Source organism: Somniosus microcephalus, chromosome 5 (assembly GCF_052327205.1).
Source record: "Somniosus microcephalus isolate GS21.2 chromosome 5, FLI_Smic_1.0, whole genome shotgun sequence".
In the NCBI taxonomy this organism is placed as follows: domain Eukaryota; kingdom Metazoa; phylum Chordata; class Chondrichthyes; order Squaliformes; family Somniosidae; genus Somniosus; species Somniosus microcephalus.
Genome location: NC_140991.1, coordinates 124926548 through 124953606, shown reverse-complemented (window position 1 = coordinate 124953606; position 27059 = coordinate 124926548). Strand labels below are relative to the sequence as shown.

At 42.8% G+C, this 27059-nt stretch overlaps 1 protein-coding gene across 1 annotated transcript in view; it reads right to left on the bottom strand.

Moving 5' to 3' along the window:
• LOC147117296 (uncharacterized) overlaps positions 1 to 27059 on the bottom strand; it is a 59836-nt gene continuing 32777 nt past the window's right edge. The window contains exons 4-5 of the mRNA XM_085989359.1: positions 11130 to 11641; positions 1 to 232 (exon numbers count right to left, since the gene is read on the bottom strand). Coding sequence (XP_085845485.1) covers positions 163 to 232; positions 11130 to 11641 — 582 coding nt within the window. The 3' untranslated portion in view covers positions 1 to 162. The remainder of the gene's footprint in view (positions 233 to 11129; positions 11642 to 27059) is intronic.

Genomic DNA, 27059 nt, shown 5'->3' with positions numbered 1-27059 from the left:
CATGATAAAAATAAACACATTTTATGAATCACAATGAAGAAAGTGTAACAAACTGCACGCACTGAAGCTGGTTTGTCTGACATTCAAGAAAAGGAATGTAAACAGACAAAAGGCACACAGAGGCCCTGGTCCAGTTCTTGCCAGCTGATCCAAGCTGTGCTTTCATAGTTCCGTCATCAAAAGACGTTTCATTATCTTCTCTCGATCCAGTTCACGTCTCAAATTATCGGCACTGTAAACAACGGATAATCAGCTTGTTACACAAACATAACACTTTCCTCCAACATTGCTGAGATATTCTGTAACAATAATGTTTACAGCTATTTTGTTATCATCAGTAATAGTTATTGCTTTATTAGGCCATTGCTTCTTAAATCACATATCTATCATCACCAATTCCTGTAAAATGTTAATCCATTGATTTGTTGGGGAATGTCAAAAGTTCCTGCTTAAACAGCAGGGTAAGGGTTAACAAACCCTGAATCACAGCACACACAATTCCTCTACTACTTTGGTGATGACACAGGGATCAATTGAAGAAAATTTCAAATTAAAAAATTCTCTTTTGTGAATTTTGCACTCATTAAGGTGAGAGATTTTAGTTCTGGGAAGTTGAATCTTCTCCATTTGTGAATCTAGTGCCAGCATCTGGCACAACTTCCTCTACCCAACAATGTTCCTTAGCTATAATCTTGATAAAACAATCCCTAATATGCCAGTGTGATACTTACTAGCCAGCATGTGGCTGAGCAAATATTTTGCATACAACATTACTCCCACACATTCACTGTGCATGTGAAAACATACATGTGTAGTGCTGATATGCAAAGATTTTTTTTTAACTTTTCAATTTTTTTTTACGTTTGGTCCTTGTGTATTGGCCAAAGAAATCTGCTACAAATTGGTAAAAAAAGGCAAGATTTTCCCTGTCTGCCAATTCCAAACATTATCTATAGACTAAAAGAAAAATCAGAAAATATTGGAAATACACAACAGCTCTGTCAGCATCTGATTCTGGGTACAGGCCCTTCATTACAATATTAATCTCTAGTTTTAAAATGCCGATGGACCTGATCTGCTAGGTACAACCAGTATTTGCTGCTTTTATTTCAGATTTTCAGCATGTGCATTTCTTTTTCTGTTTATCACCATCCACAGGTTACATGGGACTATTTACAGAGCTTGCAGGTACATGTTAATTGGAGTCACACATAATTGGGCTGAATCAGATGTCCTTTGCCATTATTGAATGTGGTGGGAATCATTGCCCCCTTATTGCAAGAGCTTATGGTTTAACTGATAAAAAGAACCAGAGAGAATTCTGCAATAGAGTCATTATGTAAATCCATTCCCAAACTCTGAACTACTCACAAGGCATCAGGTTTGGTTTCAACATATAGCACCCCACAGGCTTTAACAAAAAGACATTCTAGAATAATATGGTCGGATATGCTATATAGAATTTTACAGTACAGAAACAGGCCTTTCAGCCCAACAAGTCTATGCCGGTGTTAATGCTCCCCACGAGCCTTCTCCCACCTTATTTAATTTCCCCCATCAACATATCTTTCTATTCCTTTCTCCTTCATGCAGTTATTTAGCTTCCACTTAAATGCAACTGTGCTAATGGCCTCAACCAGTCTATGTGGTAGTGAGTTCTACATCTCACAATTCTCTGAGTAAAGAAGTTTCTCCTGAATTCTTTATTGGATTTATTACTGACTATCTTATATTGATTGCCCCTAGTTTTGAACTCCCCTAAAGTGGAAATATCTTCTCTACATCTACCCTATTGAACCCCTTCATAATTTTAAAGACCTCTACTGGGTCACTTCTCACAAGGCTGATGGACAGTGAAGTGGGCTTTACAATTTGAAAATACAACTTTAAAAAAAAGCTAATTTTTCATTTGTTTACAGTTTCTGTAGTTTATGGTTAGGTCAGTTTTCATTCTTTCCATGGCCTTTAAGTAGATGGTCAGTGAAGGAATCCTGTGCAAGGTTCCATATTTTGTGTGCATTTTTGTAGTTGGTCTTGTGCTAGATTTAAATGTTTTGTAGCCATTTAATTTCTCTTGTGATTTAATTAATTTTTATACAGAAGTGTGTTTTAGGTAGCATGCAATAGTGTTTGCTTTGAGGCCAGTGGGCCTTTTTTGTTACATCACAACAAAAGGAGACAGATTTTGTTCAAGCAATATTATAGTCCTTGACCAGAATATAATAAGGTCACCGGGCAGGATTTACTGAGAAATATTGTTTACTTTAATACAAGATCTTGCATTAGTGTGGTCATAATATTTACAGGTTGATAGGATTCCTGAAAAATACATTTCCTACAATGGCCTAGGGTGACAATGCCTGGGAATTAAACATACCAGGTTATTTAACGATCAGGAAGGACAGGCAGGAAGGAAGGGGAGGTGGGGTGGCTATGTTAATAAAGGAAGGAATCACTGTAATACAGAGAAATGATATTGGGTCAAAAGATCAGGATAATGAAACAGTTTGGGTGGAGGTAAGGAATAATAAGGGGAAAAAAACACTAGTGGGCGTAGTCTATAGGCCTCCGAACAGTGGCAACTCTGTTGGACGGAGTATCAATCAGGAAATAGTTGAGGCTTGTAATAAGGGAACATCTATAATTATGGGGGATTTTAACTATCATATTAATTGGACAAATCAAATTGGGCAGGGCTGCCTTGAGGATGAGTTCATTGAATGTATTAGGGATGGGTTTCTTGAGCAGTATGTAACTGAACCGACCAGGGGGCAAGCAACCTTAGATCTGGTCCTGTGTAACGAGACAGGATTAATTAAAAATGTCCTAGTAAAGGATCCCCTTGGAATGAGTGACCATAACATGGTTGAATTCCATATTCAATTAGAGGGTGAGAAGGTTGGATCTCAAACAAGCGTGCTAAGCTTGAATAAAGGAGACTATGAAGGTATGAGAGCGGAATTGAGTAGAGTGGATTGGGAAAATAGATTAAAGGGTAAGACAATACATGATCAGTGGTGTACATTTAAGGAGTTATTTTACAACTTCCAAAAAAAGTATATTCCACTGAGAAGAAAAGGGTGTAAAAGAAAAGACAGCCATCCGTGGCTAAGTAAAGAAATTAAGGATAGTATTCGACTAAAAACAAGGGCATATAAGGTAGCCAAATCTAGTGGGAGGATAGAGGATTGGGAAAACTTTCAAAGACAGCAAAAAATAACAAAAAGATTGATTAAGAAAGGGAAGATAGATTATGAAAGTAAATTAGCAAAAAATATAAAAACAGATAGTAAGAGTTTTTATAGTTATATAAAAAGAAAAAGGGTGGCTAAAGTAAATGTTGGTCCCTTAGAGGATGAGACCGGGAAATTAATGGTGGGAAATATGGAGATGGCAAAAACACTGAATGAATATTTTATATCAGTCTTTACAGTAGAAGACACTAAGAATATCCCAACACTGGACAAACAGGGGGCTAAAGGGGGGGAGGAGCTAAACACGATCAAAATCACTAAGGAAGTGGTACTCGGTAAAATAATGGGACTCAAAGCGGATAAATCACCTGGACCTGATGGCTTACATCCTAGGGTCTTGAGGGAAGTGGCGGTAGGGATTGTGGATGCATTGGTAATAATTTTCCAAAACTCCCTGGGCTCGGCAAAGGTCCTGGCAGACTGGAAAACTGCTAATGTAACACCTTTATTTAAAAAGGGCAGTAGACAGAAGGCTGGAAACTATAGACTAACATCTGTGGTAGGTAAAATTTTGGAGTCCATTATTAAGGAGACAGTAACAGGACATTTGGATAATCATAATTTAATAGGACAAAGTCAGCATGGTTTTATGAAGGGGAAGTCATGTTTGACAAATTTGCTGGAGTTCTTTGAGGAAGTAACATATAGGGTGCATAAAGGGGAACCAGTGGATGTAGTGTATTTAGACTTCCAAAAGGCATTTGACAAGGTGCCACACAAAAGATTATTGCTTAAGATAAAAAGTCACGGGATTGGGGGTAATATTCTGGCATGGATAGAGGATTGGCTATCTAACAGAAGGCAGAGAGTTGGGATAAATGGTTCATTCTCAGACTGGCAATCAGTAACTAGTGGTGTTCCGCAGGGGTCAATGCTGGGTCCCCAACTCTTTACAATCTATATTAACGATTTGGAGGAGGGGACAGAGTGTAACATATCAAAGTTTGCAGATGATACTAAGATGGGAGGGAAAGTAGTGAGTGAGGACATAAAAAACCTGCAAGGGGACATAGACAGGCTAAGTAAGTGGGCAGAGATTTGGCAGATGGAATACAATACTGGAAAGTGTGAGGTTATGCACTTTGGCAGGAAAAATCGTAGAGCAAGTTATTATCTTAATGGCAAGAAACTGGAAAGTACTGAAGTACAAAGGGATCTGGGGGTCCTGGTGCACGAAACTCAAAAGGTTAGTATGCAGGTGCAGCAAGTGATTAAGAAGGCCAATGGAATGTTGGCTTTCATTGCTAGGGGGATAGAATATAAAAATAGGGAGGTATTGCTTCAGTTGTACAAGGTATTGGTGAGACCGCACCTGGAATACTGCGTACAGTTTTGGTGTCCATACTTAAGAAAGGACATACTTGCTCTCGAGTCAGTACAAAGAAGGTTCACTCGGTTAATCCCGGGATGAGGGGATGGACATATGAGGAGAGGTTGAGTAGATTGGGACTCTACTCATTGGAGTTCAGAAGAATGAGAGGCGATCTTATTGAAACATATAAGATTGTGAAGGGGTTGGATCGGGTGGATGCGGGGAGGATGTTCCCGATGATGGGTGAAACTAGAACTAGGGGGCATAGTCTTAGAATAAGGGGCTGCTCTTTCAAAACTGAGATGAGGAGGAACTACTTCACTCAGAGGGTGGTAGGTCCATGGAATATGCTGCCCCAAAAAGCTGTAGAAGCTACATCATTACATAAATTTAAAACAGAAATAGACAGTTTCCTAGAAGTAAAGGGAATTAAGGGTTACGGGGAGCGGGCAGGAATTTGGACATGAGTCTAGGTTCGGATCGGTCATGGCCCTGTGGGTAGCGGAGCGGGCCCAGGGGCCGTGTAGCCTGATCCTGCTCCTATTTCCTGTGTCTAATTCTGTTAGATTCAGGAGATGGTTCTGTGATAGTGGATTGGCGGTTAGGATCAGATCAGCCATGATCTTATTAAATGGCGGAGCAGGCTCGAGGGGCCGATTGACCTACTCCTGCTCCTATTTCTTATGTTCTTATGTTCTTAGATAAAGTCCACCCAATGCAGCACTGAGCTGTACAGATCAGAAGATCTAGACTCAATTCCTGGTCTGTCCCATGATGGCTGATCTCAGGGAATAATTAGGGTAACTTCAATTAGCCTAGGAAGGGGAAAACTCTCCTGGGGCTCCTGTGTCTGATCTCTCACGAACAACCCTAACTGTAAGGGTTGGGTGTGGGATGTTGGGAGAGATCGGGCCTGACTGTAATGCCTTCCACAGTTGAATAGTTCGCCAATGCTCACATGTGAAGTACGGCCATTTGAGCAAGTACCACAGGGCTGCCACCACCTATTTTACCACATGCCAGCAAATGTCAATGCCTTCAGAATAGGAGGGAGAGGAAAAAGTAAGAATACTGGAAAAGAAATAAGTAATTTTGGAATTATATTTGCATTAGAAATCAAAATGATACATTTGAGGTGCTGCAGCGTTCAATACCTTAAATAGTTTTGAAGACTGGTAAGTGAGATTTTAATATTTGTCCCTCTGCATGATTCTATATATGAAATCTGTTAGCAGTTTCTTCTACTGAAACAACAGCAGTGTGACTGCACTTGAACAAACATATTGAAGTACAATGCTTTGCTGTCCAGTGTATTCCCTCCATTTTCTTTCCCTGGCCACATGTCGCCATGATCATTGTTAATGAACTTACATTATGGGGAGATGCAGTTTAATAATGCAAGACATATAGTGGTCATTAAAGCCAGGTGAAATGTTATTTCAAAGCTATGGAACGCAACAATTTAACTGAGAATTAGTGGTTTTCTCCAGATTAAGGGTATTATGGGAAGCAACACTATTACCAGCCTAATGTGTGCCATGAGGGAAACTATATCACACGTGATATCTACCTTAGTGATGAAAAGCAGCAATGGAGCATGTTGAAACATGCGTAAATTCTAAAGTGCTTATAAGTCGTCATTATTTTGCATCTGAATGTTAAAGCTGCTTTACATTTTACTGCTAGTCACTTTTTTTGTACAAAGTACACATATTTTTGCACACAATTCAATGCAGAAGTATTCTTTTTGCTATTTTCCCACCATTTCTTTATTCAACAGGTAATAAATGGAGTATAGACTTCTCTGTTCAACACTTAATTTTTTTGGAAGGGGGGATAAAATTCCTTCATTTTAAGATGCACCTCCCTATTCCTTTATTTGGGTCTGCACTTGGCCATTCCTGGTTAAGGGGATAGACAACCTACACACCCAGGTCCTGAGCAATGCCACTCTAAAGCCAGTCAATACAGGTGCACAAGAATTATCTGGCACCTCAGAATATATAACAGCCATTTCTGCCTTCCATTGTCCTCATCAGTCAATGGAAGAATCATAGAATGATACATCACAGAAGGAGACCATTCGGCCCATCGTGCTTGTGCCAGCTGTTTGAAAGAGTTATCTAACTAGTCCCACTCCCCTGCCCTTTCCCCATAGCCCTGCAAATTTTCCCCTTCAAGTTCTTATTCAATACTTGCAGAATAGGAAGGCAGATATGGCAGCTTTACATTCTGATACAATAGGGCAAATGAGTGACATGGGTAGATTTTAATTCCCAGGCTGGAAGCAGGAGGGAGCCAATGGCCTTCATGCCTAGGAATCTCCGTGAAATACTTCAGTTGATTTTAATGGCCGAGCCTTATTTGCGCTGGCCAACCGCCCGGCTTCGGGAAAGTCATAATTGCGGGGCCTGGAAGCTGCCTGCTGGCATCAAGGTAAGTCATGGGAGGGTGGGGGGAAATCGGGGTCGTGTCACAGATAGAAAGGGGAGGAGCCCAGGGCACCATAGGTTCAGATTTTCATTGTGGGGCCCGGAGAAGCACTTCTGCTCCTTCTAGTCCCACTATGGAAAGTTTTTGACTTGCCTTAGAGAGTCTCCTCTTCATCCCCACTCGTTTACCATTAAAATGCCATAGTATTGCCATCAAAGATTGGCAGGCAAAACTGTAATCGAGCAATGGGCTGCCTTTAAAGAGGTAATGGTTTGGGTACAGTCGAGGTACATTCCCATGAGGGGGAAAGGCAGGGCAACCAAAGCCAGAACTCCCTGGATGACGAAGGAGATAGAGTAAGGTGAAGCGGAAAAAGAGCGCGTGTGACAGATGTCAGGTTGAGAATACAAGTGAGAATCAGGCTGAATATAGAAAGTTCAGAGGGGGAGGTGAAAAAGAAAATAAGTGGGGCAAAGAGAGAGCATGAGAATAGATTGGCAGCTAACATAAAAGGGAATTCAAAAGTCTTCTATAGGCATATAAATAATAAATGGGTAGCAAGAGGAGGGGTGGGGCCAATTAGGGACCAAAAAGGAGACCTATGCATGGAGGCAGAGGGCATGGCTGAGGTACTAAATGAGTACTTTGTATTTGTCTTCACCAAGGAAGAAGATGCTGCCAAAGTCATAGTGAAAGAGGAGGTAGTGGAGATACTGAATGAGATAAAAATTGATAAACAGAAAGGCTGTCTGTATTTAAAGTTGATAAATCACCAGGACCGGATGGGATGCATTCTCGGATGCTGAGGGAGGTTAAGGAGGAAATCGCGGAGGTACTAGCCATAATCTTCCAATCCTCCTTAGATACGGGGGTGGTGCCAGAGGACTGGAGAATTGCAAATGTTACACCCTTGTTCATAAAAGGGTGTAAAGATAAACCCAGCAAATACAGGCCAGTCAGTTTGACCTTGGTAGCGGGGAAGCTTTTAGAAACAGTAATCAGGGACAAAATTAACAGTCACTTGGATAGGTGTGGCTTAATTAAGGAAAGCCAGCACGGATTTGTAAAAGGCAAATCGCGTTTAACTAACTTGATCGAGTTTTTTGATGAGGTAACAGAGAGGGTTGATGAGGGCAATGCGGTTGATGTGATGTACATGGACTTCCAAAAGACTAGAACTAGGGGGCATAATCTTAAAATAAGGGGCTGCTCATTCAAAACCGAGATGAGGAGAAACTTCTTCACTCAGAGGGTGGTAGGTTTGTGGAATTTGCTGCCCCAGAAAGCTGTGGAAGCTACATCATTAAATAAATTTAAAACAGAAATAGATAGTTTCCTAGAAGTAAAGGGAATTAAGGGTTACGGGGAGCGGGCAGGAAATTGGACATGAGTCTAGGTTCGGAATGGTCATGGCCCTGTGGGTAGTGGAGTGGGCCCAGGGGCCGTGTAGCCTTGTTCTGCTCCTACTGTGTTCTAATTCTGTGTTAGATTTCAGGAGATGGTTTTATTCCTGTTCCTGGCTGGGGTGGAGATCGCCTTTACAGAAGGTAAGTACTGTAGAAAATATAGGGACAGAGTGATCTCCTGGAAGAATTTCGATCGCCTAGATGGGTCGGAGAGGAATTTCCCAGATTTTTTTCTCCCAAATTGGCCATTGGGTCTTTATCTGGTTTTTCGCCTCTCCCGGGAGATCACATGGGTTCGGGTGGATGCAGAGTGATAGAAGATTTGAGGTTAGGATCAGATCAGCCATGATCTTATTGAATGGTGGAGCAGGCTCGAGGGGCCGATTGGCCTACTCCTGCTCCTATTTCTTATGTTCTTATAAAGTGCCACATAATAGGCTTGCCAGCAAAGTTGAAGCCCATGGAATAAAAGGGACAGTGGCAGCATGGATACGAAATTGGTTAAGTGACAGGAAACAGAGTAGTGGTGAATGGTTGTTTTTCGGACTGGAGGAAGGAATACAGTGGTGTTCCTCAGGGGTCGGTACTAGAACCACTGCTTTTCTTGATATATATTAATGACATGGACTTGGGTGTACAGGGCACAATTTCAAAATTTGCAGATGACACAAAACTTGGAAGTATAGTGAACAGTGAGGAGGATAGTGATGGACTTCAAGACAGACAGACAGGCTGGTGGAATGGGCGGACACATGGCAGATGAAATTTAACACAGAAAAGTGCAAAGTGATACATTTTGGTAGGAAGAACGAGGAGAGGCAATATAAACTAAAGGGTACATTTCTAAAGTGGGTGCATGAACAGAGAGACCTGGGGGTATATGTGCGCAAATCGTTGAAGGTGACAGGGCAGGTTGAGAAAGCGGTTAAAAAAGCTTATGGGATCCTGGGCTTCATAAATAGAGGCATAGAGTACAAAAGCAAGGAAGTGATGATGAACCTTTATAAAACACTGTTTCGGCCTCAACTGGAATATTGTGTCCGATTCTGGGCACCGCACTTTAGGAAGGATGTGAAGGCCTTAGAGAGGGTGCAGAAAAGATTTACGAGAATGATTCCAGGGATGAGGGACTTCAGTTATTTGGATAGACTAGAGAAGCTGGGGTTGTTCTCCTTAGAGCAGAGACGGTTGAGAGGAGATTTGATGGAGGTGTTCAAAATCATGAGGTGTCTAGACAGAGTAGATAGAGAGAAACTGTTCCCACTGGTGGAAGGGTCGAGAACCAGAGGACACAGATTTAAGGTGATTGGCAAAAGAACCAAAGGCGACATGAAGAAAAACTTTTTTATGCAGCGAGTGGTTAGGATCTGGCATGCACTGCCTGAAAGGGTGGTGGAGGCAGATTCAATCGTGGCTTTCAAAAGGGAATTGGATAAGTACCTGAAGGAAAAAAAATTGCAGGGCTAGCTGAAGTGCTCTTGCAGAGAGCTGGCATGGGCTGAATGGCCTCCTTCTGTGTTGTAACCATTCTATGTATGGGTGCACCACCCGACAGCAGAATAAAGGGCCAACTCATTTTCACCAAATGGTATAATTGGCTTTTAAATGCCTTTGATAATCTAAAAAATATAGCTCCAAACAAGTTGTCTTGATGGAATGTCCAAATTTAAAGGCAAACTAGCATAACAAATCCATTCTCCACCATTCACAGATGTGAAGTTACTTAGCAATAGTCTTCTACAGGGAGGCTGATCCCATGCCCTTTAAACATTGGTGGGATGAAGAGAAACTTGCATGAAGGTTTGTCCGGTCACCGGGATGAGGTGATGGCAAGGCACAATAAAGCTAGTAATGAAATATTGCATCCCATTATATCCAGCGGAGGCTCAAGCTCCAGTAGCATGGAGTTAAGCTTCTTGAAGATATACAGACCAAGACTGACCCTTCTGCTTGGCCTATGAACAGAAAGGATTGAGGCAGGCAGTCCTAGAAGTTCCTCAATAGTGAACTGAAGGTTGCATGTAATACAATTGCATGCAATACAATGGACTGCAATTCCTATGAATTAATATGGAGATAAGAAGGGCATTATTTAATTTTTAGAAGTATACATCTCTAGAGCACTAAATGTAGCATAGATCCAGAGACTCCGATGCATGAAGTTGAACAATTTATTTGTCCACACCAACATGATTTTAAATACATTCGTCACTTAATCATTTACTGGTGTATTACTGTTGAATTTAAAACTGATTGGGTCTTCTGTACTCTATCTTGCCACCCATGCTAATACCCTAAAAGCCTTAGCCAATCATATTAATATTAACTGCTATTCTTCTGATTATGTTATGTTATTTTTTTCTTAACTAGTTGTTTCATGTTCTTCTTGGGCCATATGTAATCTCTGGGGTGTATTAGTCAAGCTGGATTTTGTATTCTTGAATTTGCGTCAGTTGTAATCTGCTTAGTTACATTTTGACTCAACCTGACGTGGTTGTTTTGGGCTCCAATTCTTTACCTTGTGGGTGTACTATGCAGGTTTCCAAATGTTTTCTCATTAGGCATCTGCAAGAAGGATTCGTCTGTATCTGATGCGAGATATGCTAATTTAGACAAATTCATTGAATCACATTTAATTCTGGGATTAAATGTAAAAGATGTTGGAAATCTATTTTGATACAAGATGCTACAGCAGCCCATTAAAGAATCATTACGCCCCCTTACCTGTCTGTTGGAGATGTGGTGTGTTGAACTGGTGGGAGTGGATCACTTAGATACCTAATTGCATGCAAAGGCATTACTGATGAAGAAACTCCTGGATCAGTTAGATGTCTAACTGCATGCAAAGGTGTTACTGATGATTTTCCTGGATCGCTTGGATATCTGACTGCATGCAAAGGCATTACTGATGATGATACTCCTGGATCAGTCAGGGGCCTAACGGCATGCAAAGGCAGCACTGATGAAGATTTTCCTGGATCGGTTAGAGGCCTGACTGCATGCACAGTTGTTACAGATGATTTTCCTAGATCAGTCAGATGCCTGATGGCATGCACAGTTGTTACTGATGATTTTCCTGGATTAGTCAGAGGCCTAGTTGCATGTACAAATGTCACTGATGAAGATTTTGATGGGTCAGCTGGAGCTCTAACGACATGCAAAGGCATTACTGATGAGGATTTTCCTGGAGATGGTGGAAAGTCATAACACTGCAATAGGCTGTCTGCTAATTCAACCTGGAAATAACAGACAAGAACTGTGAGCAATTACAACATAACTAACCATGTGTAAAAATGTTACAGTGGAAGCTCCATTACCCATTATAATGGTGGATAATGGACATTTTGGTCTTAAAAACTTATGTTGCAGCAATAAAGACAAGTATGCAGATAACATGAAAGGAATATTATCTTTCTTGAGCTGTGAGGTTGATCTATGTCAGATAAGACAAGGTAGGTGTTACTGGGCTATACTGTGGGGCAACATCTCAAGCGAGGCTTCAGCCAAAGAAAATTCTGGTGAATAGTTAGCATATTTATGGAGGTTCCACTGTATTAGTAAAATAAAGAGTATCGCAATGCTTTCTATTGAGTTATGCAGTTTTTGATCGATGATCCTAATTATGACAGTTTTAAATCATGTCTGGTGACAAGAAGTCAGCAATACCTAAACTGCAGACTAGAAAGTCATGTTGCAATTTTAAAGAGTCAGCTGCACTATGGTTACATTGACAGCTGTTTGCTGATCTTAGTTTCCTTATCTGTCATCTTGATTTTCTTTCCTCAACTAGTCTCCTTCATTATCATCTTTTTATTTGCACATTGTTATATTTCCTTAATTTTTTCTTTGCTTTTAAGTCTCCCTGTATCATGTATGAGCCTTCACTAGAAAACGTGCATAAAAGGTAGGCAGAAGACCAGTGGCAATTCCATTCTACAACCAGCCACTAAGACCATAGATGTTTACAGTACAAAAGCCTGTGCCGATTTTATGCTAGTGCAATCCAAAACCAATTCAACTGCCTGCTTCTCTCCCCATACCCCTGTATCTTCCCCTACCTCAAATATTTATCCAATTTTCCCATAAAAGGGACAATGGTCTCTGCCTCATTTACTCCCTGTGGTAAAGCATTCCATGCGCCAATAACCCTCTGCATAAAGACATTTCTTCTATTCTCGCTCCTCATTCCTTTACTGGCTATTTTAAATTGATGACTTCTTGTCATCAACTTGTCCAACCACACAAACTAATCTATTTACTCCATCAAAACCCTTTATAATTTTAAAACCTGTATTAGATCTCCTCTTAGCCTTTATTGCTCAAGTGGAAATAGTCCCTGTGTCTCAAGTATCTCCTCATAATTATAGTTTCCCATCCTAGCATCATGTTAGTGAATCTACGCCGTACATGCTCTATGGCTTTAATTCTATCATGGGCATCTAAAACTACACACAATACTCTAAATGTGGCCTAGATTTTGTACAAATGTATTACTTCTTTACTCTGAGTCTGAGCAAGTGGACTATCTGCGAAGGAGACAGTCGGCAAGCGACACAACGAAGGAGTGATGTCAGAATTCAAAGGTGTCGCTGGCACAGGGAGCTGAAAGGTTAGTATAGGGTGAGTATTTGTGGTAAGTTTTTTTTTGTTCTGTTTTAAGTATATTTCTGCTAAGTAGATCATAGCCTATCTACTATACGGCAGTGCTGATTGGTGGGTATCTGTTGAGTGTTTCTTGTTAAGTTTTAAGTTTATTTCTGCTAAATTACCTCCATAGTCTGGTAAATAGAGGCATGGCAGGGCAACTCAGTCCCGTGATTTGCACATCCTGTGCCATGTGGGAAATCCTGGACGCTTCTTGCGGCCTGGACGACCATGTGTGCAGGAAGTGTCGCCAACTGCAGCAACTCGAGCTCCGGGATTTGGAGCTTGAGCGACAGCTGGAGTCACTACAGTGCATCCGCGAGGCTGAGAAATACTTGGAAAGCACGTTTCTAGAAGTGGTCACCCCGCAGCCTCAGAATGTGCAGGCAGAGAGGGAGTGGGTGACTGCCAGTCAGAGAAGGAGGATCAGGCAGGTAGGGCAGGGGTCCCCAGAGTGCATCTCGCTCGCTAACCGGTTCACAGTTCTGGTGGAGCAAATCTGCAGAGAAATCGCAGAGATATGCAAGGGCTATAGAGTGGTGACAGTGGAGGACTTTAATTACCCAAATATCGATTGGGATAATGCTAGGGTAAAGGGAAAGGAGGGGGAGGAATTTCTGAAATGTGTTCAGGAGAATTTTCTTGACCTGTATGTTCTTGGCCCAACTAGGAAAGAGGCATTGCTGGATCTGGTGCTGGGGAATGAGGTGGGCCAGGTCGACCAAGTGTCTGTGGGAGAACACTTGGGTACGAGTGATCATCGTATCATAAGATTTAGATTAGCAATGGAGAGGCGCAAGGAACAATCTAGAGTGGAACTTCTAAACTGGAATAGGGCTAACTTCAATGGGATGCGAAAGGATCTAGCCAGGGTAAAATGGAACCAAAGACTGACAGGAAAAACTGTAATGGAACAATGGGTGATCTTTAAGGAGGAGATGTAGCAAATACAGGCTGGGTACATTCCAGCAAGAGGGAAGGGTAAGGGAACCGAAGCTAGGGCTCCTTGGATGACGACGGAGATAGAGAAGATGATGAAACAAAAAAAGAGGGCGTATGATGAATGTCAGGTGAATTCTTCAAGGAAGAACCAGACCAAATACAATAAGTTGAGAGGGGAAGTGACGATGAAAATAAAATTGGCAAAGAGAGAATATGAGAGTAGAATGGCGGTCAACATAAAAGGGAACCCAAAAATCTTCTACCAGCATGTAAACAGTAAGTGGGTAGTAAAAGGCGGGGTGGGGCCTATTAGGGTCAAAGAAGGTGATATATGCTTAGATGCGCAGGGCAAGGTTAGAATACTCAATGAGTACTTTGTATCGGTGTTTACTAAGGAGGTGGATGCTGACAAAATATCAGTACAAGTGGAAAAGGTAGAAGCAATGGAAGGGGTGAAAATTGATAGACAGGATGTACTAGAAAGGCTGGGTATGCTTAGAGTGGACTAGTCACCTGGTTCAGATGGCTTGCTTCCCAAGTTGCTAAGGGAATTGGGGGAGGAGATAGCAGAAGGGCTTGCCATAATTTTCCAATCTTCCCCAGATGCAGGGGAGGTGCCTGAGGATTGGAAAGTGGCAAATGTGACACCATTGTTCAAGAAAGGGTGTAAGGGCAATCCTAGTAACTACAGGCCAGTTAGTTTAACATCAGTGGTGGGTAAAGTTTTAGAAACAATAATCAAGGAAAAAATTAATGGGCACTTGGAGAGGTTTAAGCTAATTAAGGAGAGCCAACACGGATTTGTAAAAGGCAGATCGTGTTTGACTAATCTAGGATCGATGAAGGGAATGCAATGGATGTTGTCTGCATGGATTTTAGGAAGGTGTTTGTCAAAGTACCACATAGAAGGCTGGTTAACAAAATTGAGGCCCATGGAACAGGTGGGTCAGTGGCAGCTTGGATAAGGAATTGGCTTAAGGATAGAAAACAGCGAGTTGTGGTAAATGGCTGTTTTTCAGACTGGAGGATGGTAGATAGTGGTGTTCCCCAAGGGTCAGTGCTGGGGCCACTGTTTTTTTAAATTATATATATATATATATAAATGACCTGGATATTGGAATACAGAGAACTGTGAGTTGATGCATTTTGGCAGAAGGAACAGGGAGAGGCAATATACACTTAATGGCACAGTTTTAAAGAGTGTACAGGGACAGAGGGACCTGGGAGTTAATTTACATAGGTCTCTGAAGGTGGCAGGACATATTGAGAGAGTGGTTAACAAAGCATATGGGATCTTGGGCTTCATAAATAGAAGTATGGAGTACAAAAGTAGAGAAGTTATGCTGAACCTGTATAAAGCACTGGTTAGGCCACAACTGGAGTATTGCGTCCAGTTCTGGTCACCACACTTTAGGCAGGACATGAAGGCACTTGAGAGGGTGCAGAGGGGATTTACCAGAATGGTTCCGGGGATGGGGGATTTTAGCTACAAGGACAGGTTGGAGAAGCTGGATTTGTTTTCATTAGAGCAAAGGAGGTTGAGGGGTGATTTGAAAGAGGTGTACAAGATTATGACGGGTTTGGATAGGCGAGACGGAGAAAGGCTGTTCCCACTAGTTGATGGTACAAGGACTGGGGGACACAGATTTAAGGTTTTGGGCAAGAGATACAGGGGGGATGTGAGCAAAAACATTTTATGCAGCGAGTGGTGGAGACCAAGAACTCGCTGCCGACGCAAGTGGTGGAAGCGGAGACACTCAATATTTTCAAGGGGAGACTGGATAGGCACTTGAGGGAAATAAACTTGCAGGGCTACGGGGATAGAGCGGGGGAATGGGACTGACTGGATTGCTTGACAGAGAGCCGGCACAAACTCGATGGGCTGAATGGCCTCCTTCTGTGCCGTTATGACTCAATGGGGGAAAAATTCAGTTGGTTGCACCACCCGTTAGCACCTTAAGAGGGCGCTAAGTGGGGTGCAAACCAACTGGTGCCTGGGCGCGGCACTGCCCACGCCTCCCGCGAAATTCAGCGGGAAGTTAGTGGTGGCGCTAACCGTTAGCGCTGCGCCGCTGGCGATGACGTCATCGGTGTGCGCAGCGCCCCGCTCACGCCCCGGCCGCGATCATCAGGAGCGCCCCCTGATTTACCGCCAGACGTTATGTCCGACAGGGTCAGGGTAGCGTACCTGCGGCCGGGGAGGCGCAAATTAAAGGCGAGGTGCGGGGCGGCCATTTTTGTTGTTGGCCGCCTGCCAGCACCTGCCTACGCTCCCGTCCACGGCCTCCGGAACCTCCCCGCCCCCCCCCCCCCCCCCCCGCGGAGAGCCGGCTGCGCTCCAAGAGCCCGGCACTTCTCTTGGGTGCCGGACTCTTTTGCCTGCGGTCTCGATCCCCGGGGGCCCAGCTTGGCCCCAGATTGCGCTGCACAAGGCCCCTCCCCTTTAGGAAGGGGAGGAAGGCCTGCAATACTGCAGTGTGATGTGCCGGCCACGATATTCACTCGCAGCGCCTGAAGAGGGAGGCGGGGCGCCTCCAGTAGTGCCCCACTTCCCTTTGGGGTGCAACCGACCAATTTCTGGCGCGGGGTCGCTAATTTTTCCGGGGCGCTACTTTTAGCGCCCCGGCGAAGTTAGCGCCCCAAACGGGGCGATACTGAATTTCTCCCCCTATGACTCTTGTACCAGAGGAATGCCCCTACTATATACCCGTACTTAGAAATGCTGCTGGCCGTTTTTATGGCTCGATCAGCCTGCAATTACATTTTCAGGGAATTATGTATTTGAACCCCTAGGTCTCTCTGTTCATCCATACCTTTCATTCCGTTGCGTATTTACTCCCATTTCTTGTTTTTCCTCCCAAAATGTATTACCTCACACTTCGTGCATTTGCCACCTTTTGGCCCATTCTGCTAAATCTACGTATCTTCCTGAAGTCTTTTACAGTCCATCTCACTGTTAGCCCAAAACCCCTACTTTTGTGTCAGCAGAAAACTTCAAGACTGTGATCGCAGTGAGCGTTACAAGTACAATACGAGGTGATTGGCTGCCTGGTTTTGCCTCTCTCTTCCTATCTTGGCTTCCTCTTAGTGTCTCCATATGATCCCACCTATTTCTTTTCATCATATTAATCCAATTCAAGACTTTTGATAAGTGTAATGTATACAACATTGAAGGGACTACTTTGTATTGCAGATGTATATCCTTAGTTGCGAGCGTAGAGAGGGCTTTAAACTGACTAGTGGGGGGGGGAGCTTCCTAGAGAACAAATAATAAAAATGACAACAGAGAAGGTCATAGACTTAGGTAGCAGTGGGGAAATTAAAAACCAGAGCGTGTCAGGAAGGGGCAGAAGGTATGGAGTAAAAGGTAAAGTAATAAAAAGGGCAAAAGCAGGAACTAAGTGTCACAAAACATATTTGAAAGTTCTCTATCTGAATGCACGTAGCATTCGTAACAAAATAGACGAGTTAATGGCACAAATAGCTACATATGGGTATGATCTTGTGGCCATTACAGAAACATGGCTGCAGGGTGACAATGCCTGGGAATTAAACATACCAGGTTATTTAACAATCAGGAAGGACAGGCAGGAAGGAAGGGGAGGTGGGGTGGCTATGTTAATAAAGGAAGGAATCACTGTAATACAGATAAATGATACTGGGTCAAAAGATCAGGATAATGAAACAGTTTGTGTGGAGATAAGGAATAATAAGGGGAAAAAAACACTAGTGGGCGTAGTCTATAGGCCTCCGAACAGTCGCAACTCGGTTGGACGGAGTATCAATCAGGAAATAGTTGAGGCTTGTAATAAGGGAACATCTATAATTATGGGAGATTTTAAACTATCATATTAATTGGACAAATCAAATTGGGCAGGGCTGCCTTGAGGATGAGTTCATTGAATGTATTAGGGATGGGTTTCTTGAGCAGTATGTAACTGAACCGACCAGGGGGCAAGCAACCTTAGATCTGGTCCTGTGTAACGAGACAGGATTAATTAAAAATGTCCTAGTAAAGGATCCCCTTGGAATGAGTGACCATAACATGGTTGAATTCCATATTCAATTAGAGGGTGAGGAGGTTGTATCTCAAACAAGCATGCTAAGCTTGAATAAAGGAGACTATGAAGGTATGAGAGCGGAATTGAGTAAAGTGGATTGGGAAAATAGATTAAAGGGTAAGACGATACATGATCAGTGGTGTACATTTAAGGAGTTATTTTACAACTTCCAAAAAAAGTATATTCCACTGAGAAGAAAAGGGTGTAAAAGAAAGACAGCCATCCGTGGCTAATTAAAGAAATTAAGGATAGTATTCGACTAAAAACAAGGGCATATAAGGTAGCCAAATCTAGTGGGAGGATAGAGGATTGGGAAAACTTTAAAAGACAGCAAAAAATAACAAAAAGATTGATTAAGAAAGGGAAGATAGATTATGAAAGTAAATTAGCAAGAAATATAAAAACAGATAGTAAGAGTTTTTATAGTTATATAAAAAGAAAAAGGGTGGCTAAAGTAAATGTTGGTCCCTTAGAGGATGAGACCGGGAAATTAATGGTGGGAAATATGGAGATGGCAAAAACACTGAATGAATATTTTGTATCAGTCTTTACAGTAGAGGACACCAAGAATATCCCAACACTGGACAAGCAGGGGGCTATAGGGGGGGAGGAGATAAGCACGATCAAAATCACTAAGGAAGTGGTACTCGGTAAAATAATGGGACTCAAGGCAGATAAATCGCCTGGACCTGATGGCTTACATCCTAGGGTCTTGAGGGAATTGGCGGTAGGGATTGTGGATGCATTGGTAATAATCTTCCAAAACTCCTTGGACTCAGCAAAGGTCCCGGCAGACTGGAAAACTGCTAATGTAACACCCTTATTTAAAAAGGGCAGTAGACAGAAGGCTGGAAACTATAGACCGATTAGCCTAACATCTGTGGTAGGTAAAATTTTGGAGTCCATTATTAAGGAGACAGTAACAGGACATTTGGATAATCATAATTTAATAAGACAAAGTCAGCATGGTTTTATGAAGGGGAAGTCATGTTTGACAAATTTGCTGGAGTTCTTTGAGGAAGTAACATATAGGGTGGATAAAGGTGAACCAGTGGACGTAGTGTATTTAGACTTCCAAAAGGCATTTGACAAGGTGCCACACAAAAGATTATTGCTTAAGATAAAAAATCACGGGATTGGGGGTAATATTCTGGCATGGATAGAGGATTGGCTATCTAACAGAAGGCAGAGAGTTGGGATAAATGGTTCATTCTCAGACTGGCAATCAGTAACCAGTGGTGTTCCGCAGGGGTCAGTGCTGGGTCCCCAACTCTTTACAATCTATATTAACGATTTGGAGGAGGGGACCGAGTGTAACATATCAAAGTTTGCAGATGATACTAAGATGGGAGGGAAAGTAGTGAGTGAGGAGGACATAAAAAACCTGCAAGGGGACATAGACAGGCTAAGTAAGTGGGCAGAGATTTGGCAGATGGAATACAATACTGGAAAGTGTGAGGTTATGCACTTTGGCAGGAAAAATCGTAGAGCAAGTTATTATCTTAATGGCAAGAAACTGGAAAGTACTGAAGTACAAAGGGATCTGGGGGTCCTGGTGCACGAAACTCAAAAGGTTAGTATGCAGGTGCAGCAAGTGATTAAGAAGGCCAATGGAATGTTGGCTTTCATTGCTAGGGGGATAGAATATAAAAATAGGGAGGTATTGCTTCAGTTGTACAAGGTATTGGTGAGACCGCACCTGGAATACTGCATACAGTTTTGGTGTCCATACTTAAGAAAAGACATACTTGCTCTCGAGTCAGTACAAAGAAGGTTCACTTGGTTAATCCCGGGGATGAGGGGATGGACATATGAGGAGAGGTTGAGTAGATTGGGACTCTACTCATTGGAGTTCAGAAGAATGAGAGGCGATCTTATTGAAACATATAAGATTGTGAAGGGGTTGGATCGGGTGGATGCGGGGAGGATGTTCCAGATGATGGGTGAAACTAGAACTAGGGGGCATAGTCTTAGAATAAGGGGCTGCTCTTTCAAAACTGAGATGAGGAGGAACTACTTCACTCAGAGGGTGGTAGGTCCATGGAATATGCTGCCCCAAAAAGCTGTCGAAGCTGCATCACTACATAAATTTAAAACAGAAATAGACAGTTTCCTAGAAGAAAAGCGAATTAAGGGTTATGGGGAGCGGGCAGGAATTTGGACATGAGTCTAGGTTCGGATCGGTCATGGCCCTGTGGGTAGCGGAGCGGGCCCAGGGGGCGTGTAGCCTGATCCTGCTCCTGTTTCGTGTGTCTAATTCTGTTAGATTCAGGAGATAGTCCTGTCATAGTGGGATTGGCGGTTAGGATCAGATCAGCCATGATCTTATTGAATGGCGGTGCAGGCTCGAGGGGCCAATTGGCCTACTCCTGCTCCTATTTCTTATGTTCTTATGTATATAACAGACGCGTATCGATTTGTATAGTCAGTGCCGAAGTTCCAGTTACCCAGTAAAGATCACTTGAAGTTACTCTCAGTCTCTGCTGCTTTATTATTTTATGTAGTTGTGTATAGCGATACAAACACAACAAATTGGCGACGAGAATTATGAACCTACGTCTTCCTTTTCTGGCATCGCATCCAGAGGACACCGAAACTTGGAAGAAAGGAGCGAGAAGGTAGAGAAAACGGAGTACGCTTGCTAAACTAGGCAGGGGATACTTAAGTCAAGTGAAAAGTGCACAGGACTTGCATGACGCTAGCTAACTAGTAAAGAAAGAAAAACGGGTTTGGAAAAAAAAATGGCGACGATTGGCACTATTGCAGCATTTGATAGCAGCATTGAAGACTGGGCAACTTACATTGAAAGAGTGAAGTTGTACTGTGAGGCTAACGGAGTGGAGGTAGAAAAGAAAGCCACTGTTTTGCTGAGTGTTATGGGCGCGAAGACATACGGGCTATTACGTAGTTTATTAACCCCTGAAAAGCCAGCAAACAAAACATTCAAACAAATAGTGGACACACTCCAAGACCATTTAAGCCCCAGACCACTGCTCATAGCCGAAAGATTTAAATTCCATAAACGGAACCAGAGCAAAAATGAAAGCATTTCTGAATATTTGGCAAAGTTGTGCAAATGATCAGAACATTGCCAATTTGGAGTGGGCTTATCAGACGCATTGAGAGACAGATTTGTGTGTGGCATGCAAAATGAAAGCACACAAAAGAAGCTCTTGTCTGAAAAAGATCTCACCTTGGAGAAGGCTCTAAGTATTGCAATTTCAATGGAAGCAGCAGCATGTGGCGCTTTAGAAATTCAACAAAAATCCCTGGAATATTCCACTAACAAAATGTCACTGAAACAGAAAAAGAAGTGCTATCGCTGTGGTAAAATGTCACAGGACCACAATGACTGTTGGTTTAAAGACAAAGATTGCAGACAATGTGGCAAACGAGGGCACATTGAAAGGGTCTGCAAAGCAAAGAAGCAGAAAACTGATACAAAGGCACACCAAGTGACTGAAAACAAGAAACCTTTCAAAGATAGATACAAGAAGGTACATTACGTGACTGGAGACAGTTCAGATAAAGGAAAAAGTGACACAGACTCAGAGGAAGAGGATCTGGCTTGTCTAAAACTACACAGTGTGAAAGAAACAGAGGATCACAGAATAATATGGGTTACTCAATTCAATTCAATTTTATTTGTCATATATGCAGCAGACGTGTGTACTGCACAATGAAATGTTGATTTTTACGAGTCCTCCCAACTCCAGAAGTGGCAGGAGTTAGGCTGAAAATGGAGTTGGACACAGGCTCAGCTTTAAGTGATCTCTGTACATGACTACAAACGACTGTTTTCACACATACCGTTACGGCCAACTAAAATACTGTTAAAGACATACACAGGACAAAGAGTGTGCCCCAAAGGTAAAATAAAAGTGACAGTGACATAAAGAAAAAAAAATACCGCAATTGAACCTCTATGTAGTGGAAAATGGAGGACCACCATTGCTGGGACGCGAATGACTCAGGAAAATACAGTTGGATTGGCACACCATCCAAGCACTGTTTGTGTCAGCAAAGGAGGACAGCAATGCCACTCCTGAGACTGTCACAAATACTCTCTGACTCTCAGGAAGTGTTCAAGAAGGGAATAGGAACACTTAAGGGCATGAAAGCAAAAATTAAGATTGAGGAGAACGCGAATCCAAAGTTCCATAAGGCCAGACCAGTGCCTTATGCAATTCGCCCATCAGAAGCAGAGCTGGAGAACTTGGAGCAGTTAGGGGTCCTGTCCAAGGTGGATTGGAGTGAATGGGCCACACCTATAGTTCCAGTGATGAAGAAAACCTCCAGCACAAAACCAGGAAAGCCAAGAAAAGTGCGCATTTGCGGAGACTTTAAAGTGACTGTTAACCCAGTCCTCCACACAGTACAGTACCCATTGCCTCGCATTGAGGACATCTTTGCTTCCCTGTCAAGAGGGGAATGCTTCACAAAGATTGACTTGGCCCAGGCCTATCTCCAAATGGAAATTGATGATGCATCAAAGAAGTCCCTGACAATAAATACGCACAAAGGCCTTTACCAGTACAATCGGCTGGTATTCGGAATAGCATCAGCTCCTGCAATCTGGCAAAGGGCAATGGACCAAGTCCTGCAGGGGATTCCAGGTACTCAGTGTTATCTTGATGACATCATCATTACTGGCAAGAATGACAACAACCACCTTTCCAACCTCGAACAGGTGCTCATCAGGTTACGGGAGTATGGGCTCCGAACGAACCGAGACAAGTGTGAGTTTTTCAAAAAGGAAATCTCATACTGTGGACATGTGATTGACAAGGACGGTTTACACAAGTCTCCAGACAAGATTGAAGCTGTGATTAATGCACCAACACCTGAAAATGTGTCTCAGTTGAGATCATATCTTGGACTGGTGAACTACTACCTGTATCACAAGTTCTTGCCCAACCTATCCACAGTGTTACATCCACTAAATGCACTGCTACAGACAGGGTCACAATGGAAGTGGAATGACAGCTGTGAACAAGCTTTTCAAGAGAGTAAAAGACTCATTACTTCAGAAGAGGTGCTAGCTCACTTTGACCCATCCTTACCTATTCGACTGGCATGTGATGCTTCACCCTATGGCATTGGTGCCGTGTTGTCACATAAGTTCCCAGACGGCTCAGAGAGACCAATAGCCTTTGCTTCAAGATCATTGACGACAGCTGAACGCAATTATGCACAGATTGACCGAGAGGTCCTCAGCCTTGTGTGGGGAGTCAAGAAATTCAACCACTACTTGTATGGTCAACAGTTTACACTGTTAACTGACCGCCAGCCTCTCGTTTCAATCTTCAACCCAAGGAAGGGCGTTCCAGTGATGATGGCACAACGGCTACAGTGATGGTCACTCTTCCTAGGGGCTCACCTGTATGACATTGAATACAAGGGGACCAAGCAACATGGCAATGCCGATGGTTTGTCACGTTTACCACTGCCGACCTCGGAGGAAACTACAACAGTTGACTCAGCAGAGGTATTTCACACAATAGTTGAGCAGCTACCAGTGACAAACTTCCTCATTGAAAGAGAAACACACAATGACCCTACATTGTCAAAAGTTTATGACATCACTGTGAAGGGATGGCCAGTGCATGGTGACTCATTGTTTCCAGCATTCTCAGCTAGGAGGGAGCAGTTATCAGTGTGTCGGGGAACACTGATGTGCGGCTCACGAGTTGTGATTCCTCCCAAGCTTCGTAACCGAGTGCTAGATGAGCTGCATGAAGGCCACTTAGGTACGGTAAAGATGAAAAGTCTTGCCCGTGGTTACGTGTGGTGGCCGGTTAATTGACAAACAGATCGAGGACCTGACAAAGAGCTGCTCAGGATGTCAAAAGGTACAGAACGCACCACCACAAGCCCCTCTCCATCCATGGGAATGGCCCTCATCACCATGGCAACGTGTGCACATCGACTTTGCTGGACCGTTCATGGACTCCATGTTCTTGATTGCAGTCGATGCACATTCCAAATGGCCCGAGGTCATTAAAATGAAATTAACCACATCTGAAAAGACCATTTCAGTTCTGAGGACCATGTTCGCTAGAAATGGACTACCAGAACAAATCTGCACAGACAATGGACGACAATTTGTCTCTGACGAATTCCAAAGGTTCACGAGGAAAAATTGAATCAAGCACTACACAGCTGCCCCATACCATCCAGCTACAAATGGCTTGGCAGAAAGATTCGTACAGACTTTCAAGAAGGCCATCAAAGCCATGTACAGCGAGAATCTACCACTGCAACACAAGATAAACAAATTCCTCTTTGCTTATCAGAACGCAGTACACGCAGCCACTAATCAGATTCCAGCGATGATGTTTCTGAACAGGAACCTGAGATCTCGCATGGACCTTCTTAAACCGAATGTACGTCGTGATGTAGAGAACAAACAGTTCAAACATTTGAATACTAAGCCAACAAGAAGCTTCAGTGTGGGACAGTCAGTTCTTGCTCGTGATTTCCGGACGGAAAAGTGGCAACCAGGTACAATATCCACAAGAGAGGGACCACTGATGTATACTGTGGATGTGGGAAGAGAACATTTTGAGACGTCGTGTGGACCAAATTCTGGACGTTCAGGTGGAAAACACCCCTATACCTCGCCCAGACTCACCTGACATGGAAACAGACACTCCTGATTCATTAGCATCAGCACCAGCCTCATCCTCAGCTGAGAGCTCTACCTGTGCTGATAGCTCATCTGATGCAACTGTACCTGTACAAAGTGAGAGAGTCTGGAGAGACATTACCCAGAGAGGCAGAGGAGGCCTCCCCAGAGACTTGACTTGTAAAAGGGCTGTAGACAAAATAAAATGTTATGTTGGAATTTGAATTTTGTTACTGTAAAGACAGGCTCTGTATGTTAATTATAGAAATTTTGCGTTAATATACTATTAAACTAAAGGGGGAGGAAGTGTAATGTATACAACATTGACGGGACTACTTTGTATTGCGGATGTATATCCTTAGTTGCAAGCGTATATAACAGACGCGTATCGATTTGTATAGTCAGTGCCGAAGTTCCAGTTACCCAGTAAAGATCACTTGAAGTTACTCTCAGTCTCTGCTGCTTTATTATTTTATGTAGTTGTGTATAGCGGTACAAACACAACAATTATGTATTACCGTTCATTTTTATTTTACTGCATTGGTTACTTTCTGTCTTCCTTTAAGCATCAGATGTGGCTTCACTTGAACATTATTATCTGGTGTTGCTACAGTTAATTCTGGTACAAAGTTAGTCAACTTTTTGAAAAACTTGCACAACTGGTGGTGTCAAATGAAAGAATAAAGAATAAAAAGCATTGTGCAAAACAGCAAACATTTGAGATAATTAATTATGCTATCTCAGCCACTATTTTATGAAGAGTGCTGGGAAGGGCACAATTTTTGCCTTGAAATCAAGGAGCCACTGCGCTGCATTGTTATTTAATTTGTTCTTCTAGTCTTCATGTATTTTGCATACCCTTGGTTTTAAATAAAAATTAGAAGTCTTCACATTTTTAAAAAATACTTGTAGTTTATAACCATGGCTACATGACCAGTGTACCAACTTTTATTTCTAATTTTAAAAAACAGAACTGGTACTTGGACTATCCCAATATCAAAACATTTAGACATGACCTGCACTATTGTCCTAGCAGCATTGAGAAAACCATATTTACACCAAAGTCCAACAGGAAATGTGGTTTGCATCGAAATGTGAAATTACAAAATAGTATTTTTATGTTGAAAATTGCTGAGGATTGCAGATGATCATTAGATGATCGATAAACTCAGACTTTTGACTGGTTTCAGAGGGTCTGACTTTCTGCTCCATGATATTTGAAATGTAAGGGTCAGTGATGTACGACCAAAAGGTGGAAGTTTGCACCCATTCTCTCAACATAAGTGAAACCACACTATAAAATATAAGAGCAATTCCCTAAGTGCTGGGCATCGTTAATTGGAATTCAAAAGTGTGTCCCTCAGCATAGGTGAACATATGAACTCTTCCATAGTGTATATCTAATACTCTCTGATACACATCATTGGAACATAGGAGCAGCAGTAGGCCATTCAGCCCCTCGAGCCCATTCTGCCATTCATTTAGATTGTGGCTGATCTGTACCTCAACTTGCATCCATTGCCTGTTGGGGAAGAGTTCCCGATTTTCACCGCCATTGTCCACACTGTTCCTGGACATGAGCACCCCCACCCCCACATTCAAACAAGGAATCATCTGCCATCATAGTTAACAAAGGAAATGGTAGCTGTAACCAATGTTCCCTCTAATTTTTCACATTCAAAATTCAGTGTATACGCAGTTTTCCATTTAAAAGTCGGCGAGCCAGCTGTGCGGGACCTGCAGAGCGCTACGCAGCCACGCAGCGTAAAGGGAACATTGGCTGTAACTGCACACCGTGGATCATGTGCTGATGACACTTTGGACTTGTTTCTTGGACTTGTATTGGAGGTACCCGTTAAGTGTTGAAGTCCATCATGCTGGGCCTGTGCAGTTTAACCAAGACAAATTCGACATGCTCATTCTTTGTAGTTTTTTCTCCAGCAAAACACCAATGCCAGCCCACTTAATGTTCTCCGATGGGAAGTACACCGAATGCCATATTTGTAAAAGGGTTAGCATGTGCGCAGCTAATGTCAGCCAGCAGCATGCAGATCATGGCGTCAATCAGCATGCAATGTTGATTTGACACCACGCTGCCACTTTGGAGCTCCATGCTCCAGCCTACGCCCTCTCTTAACCTCACACAACTGAGCACAATGTTGAGCAGCATGAAGGACCAGCCACCTGCGCTACTGAAAGGGATCATCAACTACTTACAGGCTAGTTGCTGGTTTATTTCTTCTGGCTATTGCTGCAATTCTACAAGTTTTGGGTGCTTTCTATAGTTGGTTAAACTTTCAATAGTGCATAGGGAGCGGTATGACAGGTGCCGAGGTAGTTTTTTGCTGACTTAAAGACTTCTGCGTAGACCAGTTGCTC